Genomic DNA, 20,428 nt, shown 5'->3' on the forward strand with positions numbered 1-20,428 from the left:
ACGAAATTGAGTTATTTGTAGTGAGGTGGATGGAACTAGAGTCTGTCATACGGAGTGAAGTAAGTCAGAAAGAGAAAAACAAATACCGTATGCTAATACATATGTATGGAATCCAAAAAAGAAAAAAAAATGGTTCTGAAGAACCTAGGGGCAGGACAGGCATAAAGACGCAAACGTACAGACGGACTTGAGGACACGGGAGGGGGAAGTGTAAGCTGGTACGAAGTAAGAGAGTGGCATGGACATATATACACTACCAAATGTAAAATAGATAGCTAGTGGGAAGCAGCCGCATAGCACAGGGAGATCAGCTCGGTGCTTTGTGACCACCTAGAGGGGTGGGATAGGGAAAGTGGGAGGGAGTCGTAACAGGGAGGAGATATGGGGATGTATGTATATGTATAGCTGGTTCACTTTGTTATAAAGCAGAAACTAACACACCATTGTAAAGCAATCATACTCCAATAAAGATGTTTAAAAAAAAAAAGAATAAAGGAAATGAATATAGATCCTGAAAGTCAAAGCGAGAGTATGGGAAAGGAACAATAAGGCTTCATTACTGAGCTAATATTAATAAAGTTAGTGAAGTAAAGAAACTATATTTTTGGCAAAGTTGATGGTTTCAGCATTAACATTTCGAGCTAATAATATGTAGAAAGAAGCTGAAAATTCAGGCTAAATCTTTAGAAAGTTATTGGCATCTATCTATGGATAAAGACAGTTGAAACCATCAATGTGAATAAATTCAGTGAGATGAGACTATAAAGGAAAGAGAAGAGAACCTAAGAGAGGGTGTTAAAGATAGTTACAAAGGAGGTATATTCACTTGAAGGAAGAAAATCAAGCGAGAATAAAGAAAAAGGAAAAAGAGGTCACCAGAATTATTGAAAGGCTATTTAAATTTTAATCAAGTCAAGTGTGGTAGGTAGAATAATAGCCCACCAATGACATCAGAGCCCCAATCCTGGAGACCTGTGAATATGTTAGTTTACATGACAAAGGGGAATTAAGATTATTAATTGATTGGTCTTGCAATGGGGAGAGGACTGTGGATTATCTTGTCCTGGCTGCAACATAATCAAGGGTCCTTTTGAACAGAAGAGGGAGGCAGAAATGTCAGATGCAGTGAGAGGTTTGAAGATGTCACACTGTTAGATTTGAAGAGAATGGAGGTCACTAGCCAAGGTATGAGGTCAGCTTCCAGAAGCTGGAAAAGTCAAGAAAATGGATTCCCCTCTAGGAACTCCAGAAGAAATGCAGTCCTGTCACCACCTTGATTTCAGCCCAGTGAGATCCATTTTAAACTTCTGATCTCCAGAACTGTAAGATAATAAATCCATGTTGTTTTAAGCCACTAAGTTTATAGCAATATGTTACAGCAACGATAGGAAACTAATACACCAAGGAATGATATTTAAGGAGAAACAGGGTAATCAAGAATAGCGAATGCTATGAGGGATTCAAGAGAATAAAGGTAATTTTACAAAAGGATAAGAAACAGGTGCTAAGGAACTTAAGATTGCTGGTACAAGCTAAGCTTTTAGGCGACTGTAGTGAAGTAAGTCAGAAAAAAATGGTATAGTGAGAGATGACCAAAGAGATGGAGGAGAGAGCTTTTGTGTTAATGTGGTTTAGGATGGCCTTGACTGTAGGTAAAGAGTAAGAGTCAGGAAAGAGAAGAGATGCAAGCTAGAAAATGAATTTATTAATAGCAAGAGTTAGAAGGAGTCTAGAAAGGTGATGGAATGGAGCTAGAACATTCTACTCTGGAAAGATGGGAAGACACTTCATCAAAGGCAGGGAAAATGGAAAATGAGGATGTAGTAATAGAGGGAGTCTGAGGTTGAATAAGTTCATGTCAAATAGCTTCAGTCTATAGAATAAAATAGAGCACAGATGTTACAAAACTTTAAGGTGCATAAGAATCACCTGGACAGCTTATTAATCATGCAGACTTTAACTTCTAGTCAGTATTTTTTGGTACTCCCCTTCTGCTCCAAACATGGAACAATGACAGATAATATACAAAGAAGACAAAACAAAAAGAGCCAGCTGGTTTCAAAATACAAGATGAAAATTTCCTTGGATCAGAAATAGAATTGCTAAGCTGTAACTACAGCTGAAACTAGGGGTTTGCTGGACTCCTTCCCCAGAAGCTGGCTGTGATGGGCAGGAGATCAGAATTATCCCTGATGACAATATGGTGTGATAAATACTAAATACTAAAGCAGAAGTAGTGCAGGGTGACAAGGGAATGCAGAGGAGAAACGGGTCAGGAGAGACTTACACAGGAAAGTGACAGTTAAACTGAAACATAACAGGCAAATCGATCTAAAACAGGCTACAAAAGTGAAAGAGTATTGTTATCCAAGCAGAGAGAAGAGGGCACAAAGACAAGGCAACAAAGAGCACGACCTGAAGAACAAGTAAATGTTAATGTGTCTGAATCACAGACTGCATAGAAAGAAACAAGCCTAGAGATGTAAGCAGAGGATGACATGCAGAAACTCTGTCTCGAGAACAAGAGACTCAGGAGGGATATGACCAAATCTGTGTTCTAGAAAAATCATCGTGGCTGCAATGTGGAAAAAAGATTGAGAAGAACAAGTAGGAGATAGGGAGACCTCAAAGAAAGCTGTCTCAGTAATCCAGAAAAGAAACCGTGGTGATAAAGGCAGAGTGAAGTGGATGGATTCAAAATATATTTAAGATGTGGAATCCATCCAAATTCTTGGTGATAAAATGGTTGTATCAGGAAAGGGAGGTATTAAGAGTGCTATCCAGATTTATGCCTTGGGCTAGAAAGTGGATAATTGGGCCAATCACTGAGACAAGGGACTTGAGAAATGCTGGTAAGGTACACACAGAGAGTTTGAGATAACTGGGGGGCATCCAAAGCATACATGTCTGGTACGCAGATGCATACAAAGGTGGGAAGCTCAGGAGAGATCTGGGTTCCATTTCTGGGAGCCAATTGCGTATAGATGTTGTTGGTGGCTTTTTTTTTTGGCGGGGGCGGCGGGCAGGAATGTCAGGTAACATAAGAAATGGGAAAAGTCCACCTAGTGAGCTGGTTGAAATTAGTTTCACTTGACTGGTAGGGATATTCTCTAGGTTACAATGGGTTCTAGAGTAAGTCAGAAGAAACAAAGAATGACTGTAGATAATCCCTAAGTGTGATGTGAAAGGAAGGAAAGAGAGGGCAGTGGCTCAAGGGAAAGATGGAAAGGAAAGGATATTTTCTTAGGATCATGGAAAACACCACGACCCACTGTACATCCAAGGTATGGAGGATTAAAGCTTGTTATCTACTATGTAATATCAATATTTTTGTGTTATTTCAGGGTTTTACTATAGTATGATTATATATACCTTCTTTGTCCCTTTTCCTCTAGCTATTGATCTAGGGAAGTATATTTAAAATACTCTGTGTGATAACATTAATAGGCAGTAAAGGAACCTTTTAAATTAAGAGTTTTTTTGTCTGCTTAGGCAAAATAATAGCATTTTCTTCTATGACTGTAGCAATGTAATGCATGGTTCCTTTTTGGCCTGAAACCAAGAGTGCATCTTTCTAAATACTAATTTGGAGTAACTCAGGCATGAAGTAATGGCAGCAAGAGGCAATTCTATCATAGTGTTTTTAAGACTTCAACAACAATTGGAGAGCTATTTGTATTTCAAAATACATGAAAATTTCTGATAACACAGTCGAACAATATGAGTTTAAATTTTTGGTCTGCATCCCCAAATGATTTCTCTTGGGAAGTGTAGCTATTTACCAGCAGTGGTTTTTCCTTTTTTTTCTATTTTCTTTTCTTTTTTTTTTTTAAATTTACTCAGGGTGGCAGTATTTTGTTACCTTTTGTTAGTCCAAGACAAATAAGACCAAATTATTTACAGGCTGCAAAATACTGAAGGCTTAAAAGGATGACATTGAGCTTCTGTAAAAGAATATTGCTAACAATTGAGTGATGAACTGTTTAAACCATGTCTTCTAAAATCTTTCTTTCTTCCAATTGTCTCTGCCCTCCATAATTACCTTAAAAATTTTAATATAGAAAAATTAAGTTGAAAGGTTCTTTTAATGTTGAGTAAAACCTACAATTTTAACAACATAAAAGTCAGGAAATTCCGAAGTTAAATTTACTATACCCATTTGGACTTGGCAAAGATGCAAGCATTTAATATTTTCTGTTCCCATTTTTCCTTTTAAACATCAGTACATTAAGACATAATCATAAAACCCTCGGGATTTTTAAATGTATGTTGGCATAATGTAGTAGGAACCTTAATTTAAGAAATCTTGATCTTTCATCAATGATTTGATGATGCATCAAGGCATTTATTTTGTATTTTCTAAATAAATGGCATTAAGTGAAAATGTGTCCTACCTTCCATTATAGAATTATTATATAAATATTCATTAGCCTCTGTGCTTTTCATACTTATTGCCATAAAAGGAAATAAATTCAAGAAAAATGGTATGCCCAGTTACTAAGACACATACTATATGCAATTCTTATAAAAAAAGTTAATCTTTGAATTGTTACAGTTGTATTTCCCTGGGTTTGGCTGATTTCCTTATTCACCTGACGGATTTCATTCATATATATCCAGTTTAAATTCAATATGTAACTGTACATACACTGAACTGCACAGACATATCTGTGTATGTGCACAGATTGGATTGTGTAGGCGTTAAGTATGCAGGGGTCACTCCTAAGGCTCACTCAGCCTGTAAAGCACACAATTTGATTTGCTCAAGGAGGTGATGGAGTTGCATAAATCCAACAACTCATCCACTAGCATTCTGTGTGCAAAGTGGCAACTTCAAAATGGCTGACTGGGAAAACTCACCAAGACTGATTGGACCTCACTGGGGTCACACTCTGGGTTGACAGAGCACAGACACATTTGCACAACATATTGAATGACTGCTTTACGGTACAAGACAGAATTGTTGCTTATCCACAGGAAGTAATCTGGACAATGCTCAAGGACACTGAAGCACCTCAGGGGTCTTCACTGAGATTCTGAAAGACCTTCATGTTTGGAATTCACTTTTCTTTAAATTACTCACAGGATCTGTCTGACGATTTATGCAAAAGTTAAACTTTTGCCTGTAGACTTAAAACTATAAGTCATGAAGTTGAAATGTTTTCAGATAAACTGAGAAAATATGTAGTAATGAGTATTTGAAACCATAAGCAGAAAGCAACTTTTTATTTCTCCCACCGCCATTTTGCACATTTTCTTTTGACCAGTTCTTTCTTGACCCTAGGAAATCTCAGGCAGCTCCCTTAGGTTTTCTTACCCTTTTCAGATGAACAATATGTCTGCTCAAATGCAACAAACCACATAGTTCTAATTTCTCATCCAATTAAAGCTTTTCCTCCTTCCCAGTTTGGGCCTGCGGAGGCTTAGAAGCCTTCAGCAGTGGAGGAGATGTGGTTGTCTTTTTTCCTTCTATTTTCCTATTCCTCCCTCCCAAGACAGCAGCTATTATGAGTTCTTTCAATGCTGTAGTGGGGAGAAGAGAGGACAGGTACTGGTAACAAAGATTTTACTTGGTTGGTGGAGATGTTATCTCACAGATTTTTCCTTCTCAGTCTCCTTTGCTGGTTCTTTCTCATCTCCTGGACCTCTAAGTGTTGAAATGTTCTAGGGCTCAGCCCTTGGATTCTTCTCTGTCAAAATGCTCCCTTTATGATCTGTCTATTCTTGTGGCTTTAAACATCAGCTACAAGCTAAAGACTCCCAAATTTATATTGTGAGCCTCGACCTTGCTCTGGACCTTAACCCATATATGCAACTACAAATGGTTACCTGAATGTCTAACAGGTGTCTCAAATTAACCATCTAAAGCTGAGGTCATGGTATCTACCCCCCCAACTATGTACCACCCACAGATGTTCTCCATCTCAGTTAATGGGAACTGTGTGACCTCTGTTCCGAAAACCTTGGAACTCCTCAATTCTTTTGTTTCCCCAGCTCACAAGTGACCCTCAACAAATTCTGTTGGTTCAACCTTCAAAATACATGAAATCCAACCATTTCTCATCACGTTTACCAATAAACTCCTGGTCTAAGCTATCATCAAATCTCACACTACTGCAATAGCTTTTAAATTGCTCTCCCTTCATCCACATGTTCCCTTATCATCTTTTTACCACCCAGCAGCCAGAGCAAATTTTTTTAAATGGAGGTCAGAATATTTCACTCCTCTGCTCAAAACTCTCCATTGGCTCTCGTTTTGAGAACTCAAACTAAAGTCCAAAGTACTTACCTGGGCCTGCAAAGCCCCACAAAATTTGGCACCAGACTGCATCTCTAAACTTGTCACTTCCTAGTTATGGTCCTCCTTACCCCTGTGCTCCAGTCACACTGGCCTCTTTAACATTCTCTCCATCCCCCAGGCATGCCCCTGCTTCAGAGCCACTGCACTTGCTGGTCCCTGGCAGGCATCCACCTCCCCACACTGCCATGGTTTTCCCCTCACCTCCTTCACACCCTCATTCTCACCCAGCTTTGATTTTCTGATGGCTTTTTCACATCTGACAGACATGGTGTAGATTTTTACTTGTTTACTGTTTGTCCCTTGTTTTTATAATGTAACCTGCATGAGAGAAAGGATTTTTATCTGTTTGTTCACTACTCTTTCCCCAGGGTCTAGTAGTGTGCTAGGAACTCAATAAATATTTTTCTGAATGAATGATTCTGGCATCAGTGCCCTCTGGGCATGGTGGCTCCAAAGCCTAATACTTTTACTGATATTTTGGGAAACCTCTCAATGCTGAGGTCTCTCACTTCTCACCACTGGTCCCAGGGATACCTCCTCTATCTGACCACTTGTAACTCTCTCATCAGCCCCAGTTTTCTTGGCAAGAGCTCTTTTCAAGAACACCCAACCCATCTCCTTTCTGTGGGGTCCTCACTTGGGAGGTGGGAAACTCATGTATCTTTTGCCTTTCAAACTCTGGAAATGCAGAGCAGAGACTCTTTAGATCTGAGTTGGGCTCCACTTCTTTTGTTCCCCCTCCTACACTCTAGTTCATGGGCAACACTTTCCAAAAAAGATCCTCACTACTCTTCAACCTCTTTAAGGATTCTCTCTTTTTACACAGCCCAGAGGTGAGGGATGAAGCAATGAAGGCAGAACAATCTTCCCCTTTCTTTTCTCCCTCATCTCACTCCATTGTTCACAAGTTATGCAAGAGATAAAGACAGTAGTTACATATAATATAGCAATATTCCTAAAAGAAAAACACAAATTTTAATTAACTTCTTAAAGAGGAGCATGTCCTAGAATATATTTTACCATGAGATCCACATACTTTCTTGATTCCAGATAGAAATATTAATACTCGATTAACTAGTCACTACAAATAGAGTGTCCACACTAGTACACAGGATTTATATAAAATGCAACATCATACTTTTTAGAAAAAAACCCATCAACATAAACAATCTTCCATCTTGAAGCTATAGGGGATATTTTTAAATGTAAAATCAAGTTTCAAACAAATGCCAGAATGCTATACTTCCTGTTTTTGTTAGTTAACTATAAAAAATATTTTTTCTATCATATGGTAAATTAAGGGAAAAATATTCCATGTGGTAGGAAAAGTTATGATAATCTATTTGTGATTAGCTGTATTCTATGAGTTAGTTTAGAAGAATTAATTTTCTAAGCCAACAACTAAACATTCACAATATGGATTTAATAAGTATTAGATGAGAAATTTTTAGCAAACTTCAAATGTTTTCTATTACAAAATATCTTCAATGGCTTCCAATCTGTTGTGCTTAGAACCCAACTAAACAAGAAAGCAACCTTTGATATTTTTTCCCAACATTATTGAAAGCATTTTCTTATATGCCTTCATGTTATAACAGAACCTATTTATGTATAAGCATATAGCAGTAGTTTTAGAAAAAGTTTGCTCATATTTTTGTTTGAAAATTTTTATTTTAAAAATAAAATACTGGGGCTTCCCTGGTGGCGCAGTGGTTGCGCGTCCGCCTGCCGATGCAGGGGAACCGGGTTCGCGCCCCGGTCTGGGAGGATCCCACATGCCGCGGAGCGGCTGGGCCCGTGAGCCATGGCCACTGGGCCTGCGCGTCCGGAGCCTGTGCTCCGCAACGGGAGAGGCCGCAGCAGAGGGAGGCCCGCGTACCGCAAAAAAAAAATAAAATAAAAAATAAAAAAATAAAATACTAACTGCAGTAACATACACATCCCTTCTTTTTTGAGTGCTGCATTGATTCATAGACCACATACAGGTAGATGCTTAAGAGTAGAATGACTTGGAATTATGTTAATGATGTCGACAGAAATTTTCTTCTAATTTCAGGAATGACCAGGTTTCTAATTACAGTCTAGGTGACAGCAGAGAAGAAGAGAAAAAGAGCAATACTATAAGAAAGGGTGGGAAGAAGAGGAGATGACAATTGGAGATAAGAAAGATAGACCTAGAAAGAAAGATAATAGAGCTAAATTTATTATGATCTTATTAGCAGCCCATTCCTTTCCCTTTGGAACTCTCTGGCAAACATAATGGTGACCCCAAGTTTCAGTTTGGAGAACACATTTTTAGAAGTAAAACAGCTTTGTGATAATAATAATAATAATAAATATAATGATGATAATAATAATAAATCTTACAATGTCATTTCTAAAATTCTAGTCATTAGAAATCACATCTCCATACCAACTGCTATATCCTTGAATCACTTATATTTCTTTTTACTTAATACATTTCTATATGTATACTCATTTAAAAAATTTAAATGAGAAGATTTTTAGGGCACTGAAAATAGTCTTTATGATACTGTAATGATGGATACATGTCAGTTTTCATTTTTCCAAATCCAATGTGCAATACCAAGAGTGAACCCTAAGGTAAACTACAGGCTTTCGGTGATTATGATGCATCCCTATAGGTTCATCTATGTAACAAAGGTACCACTCTGGTGGGGGATGTTGATAACGGGGGAGGCTCTCCAGTGCTGAGTCAAGGACTATAGGAGAAATCTCTGTACCTTCTTCTCAATTTTGCTATAAGCCTAAAACCGCTCTAAAAAATAGTCTCTACAAAAAATTTTAATTTTAACTTTGTTATAATGAATAATACTTTCAGGAATAACATTCATAAACACATAGTTTTGATGCATTAGTTATGTTGTTTTCCTTAAGACATTTTAATAGATTATAACTACTAAAATAAAACTTGTTTGTCCATGACCCACCTAAAATCATCTAACCAGTCACTAAGAAAATAGCTATAAAATTAGGTAAAGGGAAGACAGTTTGAAATACGGCAAGAATAGTGATAACCATGATAATCAAGAACAGGGGTTGGCAAACTGCAGCCTATTGCCTGTCTCTGTAATGAAAGTTTTATTAAAACACAGCCACACTCATTCATTTATGTATTTAATGTCTACGGCCGCTTTTGCATTAGGGTGGTAGAGTTGCATATCTGCAAAAAAAGTGACTTCCATCTCCAAAAATATTTATTATCTGGCCCTTTACAGAAAAAGTTTGTCGACCCGTGATCTAGAAGGATTCTGCACTCAAGAGTGCCTTGAGTTTGCTTTAATTTAAAGAAATGAAACTGGAAATCATAAGCATTTGGGTGAGGTTTATGAGACAATGAAAGTTCCTGAGGTCATTTGGGAAACCACTCTCAAAAAGAAGGCCCACTCCCTGTAACAGAAGATTGGAAAACAAAGGTCAACACAAAGTTTTAACTTAAACTGAAATGTTAAAGGATGTATCACTTTTATTATCTTCTCTTATCATTCTTTATTAACTAGCAAATAGTACTGATTTTGCTGGATAAGAAAGTCTTCACCATAATCCCTAATACATGTAAGAACAAAATGAAAAGCTGTTTACTTCTATGTGATATGAACTATTATGATATTCTATCACAAATGGGAGAAGGGAAATTTTGATTTATAGTCACATACTCCAGGTAGCATTTCCAAGAATTTGGAAGTTGAAACCTAAAGCTGAAAAATATGTTTATGCTTCAGATTAGCATCAGCTACAGCTAGTTAAATCAAGCTGTACTAAATTTAGTATGATGGTGTACAGCTGTTAGTAAACATTACCCAAATTGTCTTCCGCCAATCACCAGAATTCAGCCACGCTAGATCGTACAAACCCACAACTTTGTCCTGCACTTGTCCTGTGTGCACTGCTGCTGGACTGGGACAAAAATATACCTCAGACAGCTTTCATAGTTAAACTGAAAAAGACATGTTAACATGTGAAATATGAAACCACCGTCCATTAGGAAAACCAAAGCTTACACAGAAAACACAGTAACTCATCTAATATCCATATGATGACGCTGAAAGAAACTTGCACGTACTATAACTAAACTTATTCGTGTGTTTATTTTAAATTTTGTGTCCTTGAAATAAGAGCTGCTTAAAATAGTTGTCTTCTGGAAGTAAGTAAAACAACAGGTACTTGGAGAAATAATTTACTTGATCTTTTGACCAATGCAGCAGGAGACTATAGTTAAAATTTTCAAAATCATTCATATTATCCTTAAATATAATTAATTGTACTAAAATCCAGCAAAGGCAGAGCATAGATGAGAAACACTTTACATTGAAATATGAAAGGATTACATTTAAGAAAAAGAGAGATTCCTAATTTGGGACTATGAAAGAAACACAGCTTAAGCATTATCACAGCTTTGTTTATTTATATCTTGACTAAAATGGAAGCTCTAAAATTAATTAGCAGCCCGTAAAAATTTTCACCAGTCCTTCATACATTTTTCCATGCCTAGGTGGTGAATGTAGTATACACAAGGTCAGTAACTGACAACACTTGTAAAAAATGCAGTCATGGATCAAGGTATTATATTTCAAATTTTGTTACATTTTTACCTGACTACACAGGACATTTCTTTAGAGTAGACTAATTTCCTTCAGGCACTGAGCCATGGTAATTTGTGAGATAGCTTTTCTTTCTCTCTCTCTCTCTCTCTTTCAGTAGAAGCTAAAGATACATATCGAGAATATAGTAAAACCAGCATTTTATTTTGTTTATTTTGGCCTGCATTATTGTCTTTACATTTCTACTATAAAACAGCAATGATTTAGTAAAATGAATAAATGAGGGAGTATATTTGAGATTATATCTTTTTTTTCTAATGTCAAAGTTCAAAATGTTCACCTGATCCTTTCATTCTAGGGTAGAATAGATTTTTCTATCACTAACACACACCTACTTTTGTGTCTCTGAGAACGGTTTTTTGTAGGCTCTCAATTTTTCCAGTGATCTTCAGCAGAAAGTGAACTGCAAGAATCATGTAAATTACTTTACCATGCTTTTTTTCATATTTTTTTTTAAAAAGGGATTTAAATATACAATGGCACTGGGGAAACAGTGGTTCCACCATTTGGGAAAATTTCCCTGAATCCACCAAAATACAATTTCCTGACCATTGTGTTATGCTAAATAAATAAAAGTTCCCTGGGTCTCAAATATCCATTTCTGTAATTTGGGTGAAACTGGGGCTAGAGGAGTAAAAACAGGGTGAGACGTCAGGAATTAATGGATAATCTCAAATCCCCAGTTCCATGTTCCTTCATCATGATGATGGATTTGGGTCCATTTCATTGTTTGTTAATACTTTGGTCAGAGTAGGCAAATATATGCTCTAGTAGGTCAATTTTGTTTTGTTTTGTTTAAGATTAAAAGAGTTTATTTATAGGAAACTGTACTACAAGCAATAATTGAAACATTATATTAGAACTCTTTTACAATTCTTTTTTTTAAGATCTCAAATCACATGGTTTATTGAATCTTTTATAATTAAATCGTCTGTGCTATATATCCCTGCCTTCTTTAACAAGGACCTAAAAAAGGCCAAATGCTTTCTTTATCTTATATAATACTCATAAAAACCTTATGTAGAAAAGACCATTATTATCTCTACTGTAAAGATAAAGGCATTAATTTGCTTGAGATCACACAGTCCCCACATGCTGCTGGAGCACAGACCCTGACATTTGGGCCCCAAATCTTGTACTATTTGCTCCTATGCTCTCTTCTCTCTCCACATTTATTTCCTGAATTGCACTTGAAACTTAAATTGTCATTTCTCTCTACAGTTTTCCTCTTGTTCTTGGAATGAAAACTTTAAAAAATAAATTTCTTGTAAAAGAAAGTTAAATTGTAAAGCAATTATACTCCAATAAATATGTTAAAAAAATCACATTAAAAAAAAGGTAAATGTGACCTGAATATTTCTAATTTTGATTCAAAACCTAGATCACAAGCTAAAGAATATCTTTTTGTTAAATAATTTTCTTTTGGAATATGTATTTTTCACAGATTTCATGTCTGTAATGATGATGCTACCCATAATGCCGTAAATAAAGAACTCTTTCTCCTTCAGGCTTTCATAGAAAACTATGTGTGCAACTCTCCATGAAAGCCATTTCATTTAGGTTTAAATTAAGGGAGAGATGTCACTTGAGTAACTCAGTATGAAATATTGCTGTGAGTTGCCTAAGATTGCCAAAGTAGTGCCCAAGTTACTTAATGCATGCATTTTAATAGCTGAAGTCATTTGTGGGAAGAAGCTGAAAGAGTTTAGACTGGCAACTTCTGATAAATACCCTAGAAAGTGATATGTGCTGATTTTGCCTCAAATGTCAGCCCCAGGCTGCTGTTTGGCTGCTCCTCTGGACTTCCTATCATTCTTGCCTGCTGGCCTCCCTTTCTTGGATGTGCCATTTCCATTCATGAGACGCATGGGGGGCTTCTAAAGTCAAAATTGAAAACCCCACTGCTAACCTGGTCCATATGCCCTTCCCAAATGGTTATGAAAGCATAAATACTTCAGATTTCCATTTTAGATTTTAACCCTTAATATATATGCAAAAAATTTCTAAGCCACTCAAGGCTCTGCCTCCCAAGATAAATGCATCATGAAAAGCAGATTCCTTAGTGCAAAGAACTTTTACTATCCATTAATTTGATTACAAGTCACTGTCTACCTTCTATGGGGGGGCGGGGAGAAAGAGAGAGAGAGAGAGAGATGGAAACACAGTGACCCTGCAGGATGTCATTTTTGCTTAGCACACACAGGACGCAATGGTAAGTTGAGCCAGGCTTTGATTCTCAAAGCTAGTAGTTCCATTTAAATAAAGTCTCCATTATTGTCCCTGTGTTATAAAATTAATAATTTTGTTTCCAGGGGAGAGGGTATGGAGAACTAGGATGAAGGAGGCTGGAGACTAAGATCAGGTCAACTTAGGAAGATGAGCTTTAGCAATCTTTGCCAGTGTGCTGGGCTTGCCCAGAATTTAATCCTGTTCTCAAGGAGGAGTTTGGGTTGTTATAGGCTCCATCCCTTCTATTAATATGCCTTAAAAATGAGACTGAATATTGAAGGCTGTTGCCAGGAAAATGCTATGCTTAAGATGAGGTGATGCTTCAATAGCCAAGATACGGAAACAACCCAAGTGTCCATCAACATATGATGGATAAAGAAGATATAATGGAATATTACTCAGCCATAAAAAAATGAAAATTTACCATTTGCAACAACATGGATGGAACTAGAGAGAATTATGCTTTCTGAAATTAGTCAGAGAAAGACAAATATTGTATGTTATCACATACATGTGGAACTTAAAAAATAAAACAAATGAATGTATATGCAAAACAGAAGCAGACTCACAGATATAGAAAACAAACTAGTGAATATCAGTGGAGAGAGGGAAGGTGGGAGGGGCAAGATAGGTGTATGGCACACAAACTACTATGTGTAAAATAGATAAGCAACAAGGATATATTGTAGAGCACAGGGAAATATAGCCATTATTTTGCAATAACTTTAAGTGGAGTATAACCTATAAAAATATTGAATCACTATGCTGTATACCTGAAACTAATTTAATATTCTAAGCGAAGTATATACCTCAATTTTAAAAAAAAGAGTAGGTAATGCTTAATGCTTTCGGAAAATATAAATAAATTGTAACATGTGCAAAACAAAAACAAACAAAAAAGATATGGAAATGTTTGCAGTATCTTTGCTTCTCCTGTATGATTTCTTAATCTGTATCATGAGCTCAAAGCCTCGAGGAAAAGACCTAAGGAGTAATCTAGAAGATGGGAGTCTAGTCCTGTGAGCCAGAGTGGGCTCACTGATCGCTCAGCAGATGCTTCTCTGAAAGGCAGCACACAGGCCTGGGATGAGGGGGGAGGCACCCTAACTGCAGAGCATCAGGCTCTTTATTCCCCAATCAGGCATCAAACAACACTAGGTGGAAACAAGGCTCAGCATGCTAAGCCTTGTGACCTAAGCTGCCTACACAGACATCAATCCTAGTGGAAATGTGAATGAGTCACCCTTTGGGAAATGAAGGGATCAAAAAGAGAGGTAGATATCCCTCTGGAAAATCAGCGTATGTGTGTCTGCAAGTATGCTGACCACTACTCACAACAGGAAGAACCAGAAAACGATGCCCATCAGTGAGAAAGTGGATAAACAGAATAAGATAAAGCCACATAATGGATTATATCCTATTCTAAAGAATGAACTAGAACAACATGCAACTATATAGATGAACCATTTCATTATAATAAAAGCTCCACACAGATCAAAATTTTTTTGTAAAATTTTAAAAACTGAAATAATAATTAACAATAATAAGTGAAATATCTATAGGTGTAATACAACCATCTAAAAAAAGCCAGAAAAATGTAGAATCCGGATACAAAGTGTCGTTGAGGGAGCACCATGATCGATACAGGTTACTATCCTGGCCCTGGCTTTTATTTTTGGTAGTTTCATGAGTGCTTATTACATTGTTTAAAGCAACTAAAAAAAGCAGGCTATGACACCCAAACATTGAGAGGACCCTTGGACACAGGGTCTGAAATGACACTGACACCTGGAGGTGGCATCATGGTCCCACATTAGTACAAGGATACAGAAGAGCCAGGCAATGAATGAAGCTCTGGACCAGGTTCAGGTCACAGTGGGTCCACTGGGTGCACGGACCCAGCCAGTATTCACTTCCCAAGACCTCAAATGTCTAATTAGTCGGAACACACCTATTAGTTGGCACAACTGGCACAGACGGCGCTTGGCCTGTAGGGCAAGAGTTTTTTTTTTTTTTTTTAACATCGTTATTGGAGTATAATTGCTTTACAATGTTGTGTTAGTTTCTGCTTTACAACAAAGTGAATCAGTTATACATATACATATGTTCCCATATCTCTTAGTGAGGAAGGCCAAGTGGAAGCCTCTGAAATTGCTCCACACTTTAAGATAGGGAATCAAAGCAAAAAAGAAAGCAGGGTTTGGGTGGAATAATAATGAGATTATGCCATGAAACAAATACTGTGATGAATAAAATTCTGTGCAACTGAGAGAGAGAGGGAGCATAGACATGTAGGTAGATGTGTATGTATGTGTGTGTAGAGAGAGAAGAAATCCTGAAATAGACCAATGCAATCACCATAAAGTAGAGCTAGATTGACCTGTTTCCTACTTTAAAAGTCCTAACCTACCTATTTGCAAAGGAGCAGCCTGTGTTTTGACTCCTGCATCAGCTGTGATTTCACTGGGCCACGAAGCTCATTTGCAGTTGATGACCAGGATTTTTGCAGCTTTTTGTTTAAAGATGATTTAAGAACATCTTTCTTCACAATACAACTACCACATACACCCTTTAAAATAATACTTATATTTTTGCCAAAAGCAAATTATAATCAGCTTCATTGTAATTAACACCCTGACCTCTTCCTCTTTTACAATTAATTTCTCTAGACCTCTGCTATTGACTCCCTTCTGTGAATAAAGACAGAATTAGTTGGGTTCCACTTTTCCCTACTGTTGTTCTCCTTCCCCTGCGATTTCAATTCTAAAGGCATAAAGAATGGATTATTTTAGCACAGTGGTACATAATAAACTTTCACTTTAATAAATAGAAAATATAGCAAAATCTCCACAGCCAGTACCAGGATCACCGAAATGGGTCTAACTCTGGCCTTGCTGGATTGCAGAACACGACCACAGAATGCAATGAGCAAACAGGTACCCCTGTTGCTGCTGCTGTCTCCATGAGTTTCCCCCTGTAAATACAGTCCATGGGTTGGAGTGTGTGCTGCCCGGTCACCCACCTTTGCTTGCTCAACAGAGCTTGCTGAGAGTGAAAGCTCTGGAATGAATCTAGCAGGTTGGAACCCTGGCTCCATGGTTTCCTAGCCATTAAACCTTGCAAAAGTCACTCAGACTCTCTGTGCCTCAGTCTCTTCTTCTGTAAAGTGGGTTAATAATAGTAACCAACCTCATAGCACTGTACTATGATTTAATAAGAAAACCCATGTAAAGTGGTTTAAGTATTGTTGAGAATAAATTAAGTGCTCCATAAATATTAGCTTTTATTAATATGTTATTTTGGTGCAAATTACCTGCAGGCAGACTCAGACAAAAAATTACTAATAATGCACAATAAAAAAGTGTTGTGATAGAGGAATACCTTATTTGTTATGAGAGCAGAAAGTAGATTTGAGTTTAGCAGCATGGGCTTTCTTATTTAAGGGAGAGGGGATTTATGTTTTAACTACAGTGTTGCAAATTTCTTAAGAAGATTTAAAAGATAGATCTGTGTTTTTTAAATTAATGACCTAAAACGTTTTCCAATGTTTACAGTCCCCTTACTTGAATCTCAATTTTTAATATGTAGTTTTCTTTGGGGGAAATAGTCAATGAATTTATTTATTATTTATTTTAAAGTTAATACACTTTTGGTAATATGAGTAAAAGTAAGTACCTTTCAGTTTAGCACAGACGTTTATTTTCCACGGTTTATCAGAGTTGGAACAGCAGCTAATGATACTGTGCCAACAACTTTAATGAGTTTCATGAGCATAAATAAATACATTTGTTGTCACAAATCCCAAACAACTAAATACTGTGGTAATGGAGCAAAGCTGAAGACTCTTCAGAATAAATTGCAAACAACTATTTGACATGTAAAGGGCCACTGAAGGGAAACTTTCCAATACAATGATGCTATTTTCCTGCCTTCCATTTAAGCCAGGAAAGAATAACTAGCTCAAAGAATGTCAGAGAAGGTATAGTCTGGAAGGAGGGATCATGCAAGGACATCTGGTACCTACTTGTGCTTTATCCAAGTGGGCTGAAATTCAAAATAACATATTTTATTATAAAAAAGAAAAATGTGGACAGTCTTCTGATATACCATTTCATATTATATTGATATGTTCTGCTTTTCTTCTTCATTTAAATTAAACAGACATTTAGATGAATGAATCTTTGAAAAGAGTAAATAACTGAAACAACTTTCCTTCTGGATGTGAATAAATAGATTATTCCACCAAAGAATAATTTTGCCCACTGTATGACAGAATTAGGAAAAGATTTTGTAGCCAATCTGGCCCAGGAGAAATAAGACATGACTTTAGTAGACATGAGAGGTTTTATTGAATCTGGGATACTAACTTAGTGATGGGGGAAAATAACTGATTCTTTTACAGACAAACAGAGAGAGAGAAACATATATTCCTTTCTGCTTTGGACTCAGATTAACTGCTCGGACAGTAGCCTATAACTGAACATAAGAAAAAAAAATAATCCCACAGGAGAATCCACCCGACTAATGATGTGAAACAAAACAGGCCTCAATGATAGATATAGAGTCACAGGTTTCAAATATTAAATTAGGAGATGAATGCTCCCTCACCATTTTTTTTTTCATTTTAGTATAAACTATATATGTTCAAACTTCCAGTAGAACAAGTCTTTTAGGATAAGATTTTAGTTAAGAAGATATCCCAATGAACAAGCAAAAGACAGTTCTTTCTTTTAAATAGAGAGTGAAGGTCCCTGACCTCAAAAGCATTTCCTGCAGGTGACCAAAGAGGGACAATGACACAAGAATCTAAAAATGCTAAACTGCACTTAATGTTCGCGCTCTCGGTCTTTGAATTGCAACCAGTTCCCATCATGAAGATCACTGGCCTCTTTCCAAATACAATTTCAACTCTGGCCCCATATTTTCTCTTCTTTTGGACATTCAACCCAAGTAAAAGAACTTAACTTATTATCTAGCCTGTTCCCAATTAATCAATATAGCTTACGATATATCAGGAACTGTTCCAGGCTCTTTGATATAGCGTGAACCGAGACAGAGTTTTTGTCCTCAATGATCTGACTCAAGTGTTGAAGTGAGATGGTCAATAAACAAATACACATACAAAAAAATGAATAACACAATTTTTCAAAGTTATTACGCTGGCTTTGCAGTTTCTTGTTAATGCTACCACCACTCCCCTAATGACATATTCAAAGCTCTAGAGTTACCTTTCTTATTTCTGAACAGATCTAGTAACTTACAGACTAAAAAAGATTTCTTTGGAGAATTTCATTGCCATATGAACAGAAATATAAAATGTGCTATAATAGAAATAGGGAGGGCATCATTTGAAACTAAATCTTTTAGTACTTCTATATTTTACATTCATTGTAATCCACATAAAAAATTAAAATCTTACCTTTGACAGTTGGTCAAAAGTAATTGCTATCATCATATTTTTATTTAGAACAAACAGTAACTTTAAACTTATGGCACCACTTCTGCATTGATACTACATAAACTATATGTAAACTGACTATAATTCAAAACCTGTAACTGAGTGTAGCAACAGTTTATAGTCTTTCCAGATATATTATGCCACCAATTACACTAAATAATTTTATGTAAGGAAATACCACTTGATCTTTTACATAAAGAAACACTATAACCCAAAGAAAATTGATAATACTCACTTTTAAGACCTATTCAAATAAACATGACTTAGACACAAAGTAAAGGCTTCATAAAACCTTTGGCTTTCAAATTCTAATCACCACTTCTTCCAATCCTACTACTCCCCACCAATCCCAAACATTAAATCACATACTTTTTTCTGGGCTTTGGTTAAATGGATTTGGCTGCCTGGGCAGGAAATAAGGAAAGAGAGGACTGGATTCAGGGCTCCAGGTGGTGCCTACATTACATCAATAGCCCCCTTTCCTAGAGAACATAGACAAGTGCGAATAGAGTTGCACTGACTTTCGCCAAACTGTGTCTTGGTTCTATACGCTGTTTTGATGAAACGTGCTGTAGAAAAGGCTCATTCCATTTCAACTAAGAAGTAATACATTGTTGGATGATTAATGGAAATGTCACAACCACTCTCATCAATGGGTGGCTGTGCCTTCTCACCTATAATCAAACACTCTCTTTGTTCCTAGGAACTAGTCTGTACCCAATTTTAATGTTTGATATAATTTCATAAGTGAAATAGAAAACTATTTCATTAAGGAAAAAATATAAATGGCTGGATTACTCCCATTCTCACTACCACATAGAAACTGAGATAACAAATGTAAAATGATCGTTGGCTCTTTTTCCAAATCAACCCCATTAAGTACACAAACTAATACAAAACCACTCTAAGGTTATTCCTTCACTTTCATATTAAAATAAATAATTACAATTGTGATTAAATCCTCCAAAACTCAAAATGAAATCATGTTTTTCTTGGATTCAGAGTCAACAATTAGACATGTCCCTCAAAATAGAGACACTTACCGTCACATTTCTGAGTAGTTTCACTCTGCTTGTGACCAGCAGGACATTTGCATTCAAAAGAGCCCACTGTATTGATGCAGTTTCCTCCCTGGCATATCCCAGGAATAGCCTGGCATTCATCAACATCTGTAAGAAGAAAGTATTTACAATATAGATATCATTGATTTTCAGAATATCTATGTCTATTTGTACATACATATTTCTTCAATGCACAGAAGACATTCGCTTGTTCTCAAGAGAATGAGGTGTGAGGAGTCAGGATCCCTTTGTATACATGCATTTTAACTTATGTAAATGGTATATGTTAAAGATCTCATTTTGTTTCTTGATTTTTTCTTTTAGAATTTTGTTTCTACAGTCCATCCATATTGTTATGTGGGCAACCAATCCCTTGCTTTGATTTGCTGCAGAACACTTAGTGTGTTTACTCTCCCAGTGATGGGCACTCAGCATCCTCCAACTTCTCACCACCTCAGGTGAACAAACAGATAATATGACTAGACCTACATCTATTAAAGTAATTTAATTCATAGTTTAAAATCTTTGCCCAAAGAAAACTTCAGGTCTAGGTGGCTTTGCTGTTAAATTCTTTCAAACATTTAAGAAAGAAACAATACCAGTTGTACACAAATTCATACAGAAAAGAGAAGACACTGCCCAACCCATTTTATTGAGCTGACATCACCCTGAAACCAAAGCCAGACAAAGACATCATAGAAGGAAAACAAGAGAAGAATATCTTTTTGGAATAGGCACACAAAAATTATTAGCAAGT

At 36.6% G+C, this 20,428-nt stretch overlaps 1 protein-coding gene and 1 long non-coding RNA gene across 3 annotated transcripts in view; one reads left to right on the forward strand and one right to left on the reverse strand.

Annotated features, from left to right (window-relative positions):
- FBN2 (fibrillin 2) overlaps window positions 1-20,428 on the reverse strand; it is a 224,600-nt gene that overhangs the window by 133,935 nt on the left and 70,237 nt on the right. Inside the window, exon 7 of the mRNA XM_024120349.2 lies at window positions 19,654-19,779. Coding sequence (XP_023976117.1) covers window positions 19,654-19,779 — 126 coding nt within the window. The remainder of the gene's footprint in view (window positions 1-19,653; window positions 19,780-20,428) is intronic.
- The window catches only part of LOC114486762 (uncharacterized), a 59,742-nt gene that overhangs the window by 23,507 nt on the left and 15,807 nt on the right, over window positions 1-20,428 (forward strand). The window lies entirely within an intron of this gene.

Source organism: Physeter macrocephalus, chromosome 8 (genome assembly GCF_002837175.3).
Source record: "Physeter macrocephalus isolate SW-GA chromosome 8, ASM283717v5, whole genome shotgun sequence".
Classification (NCBI taxonomy): domain Eukaryota; kingdom Metazoa; phylum Chordata; class Mammalia; order Artiodactyla; family Physeteridae; genus Physeter; species Physeter macrocephalus.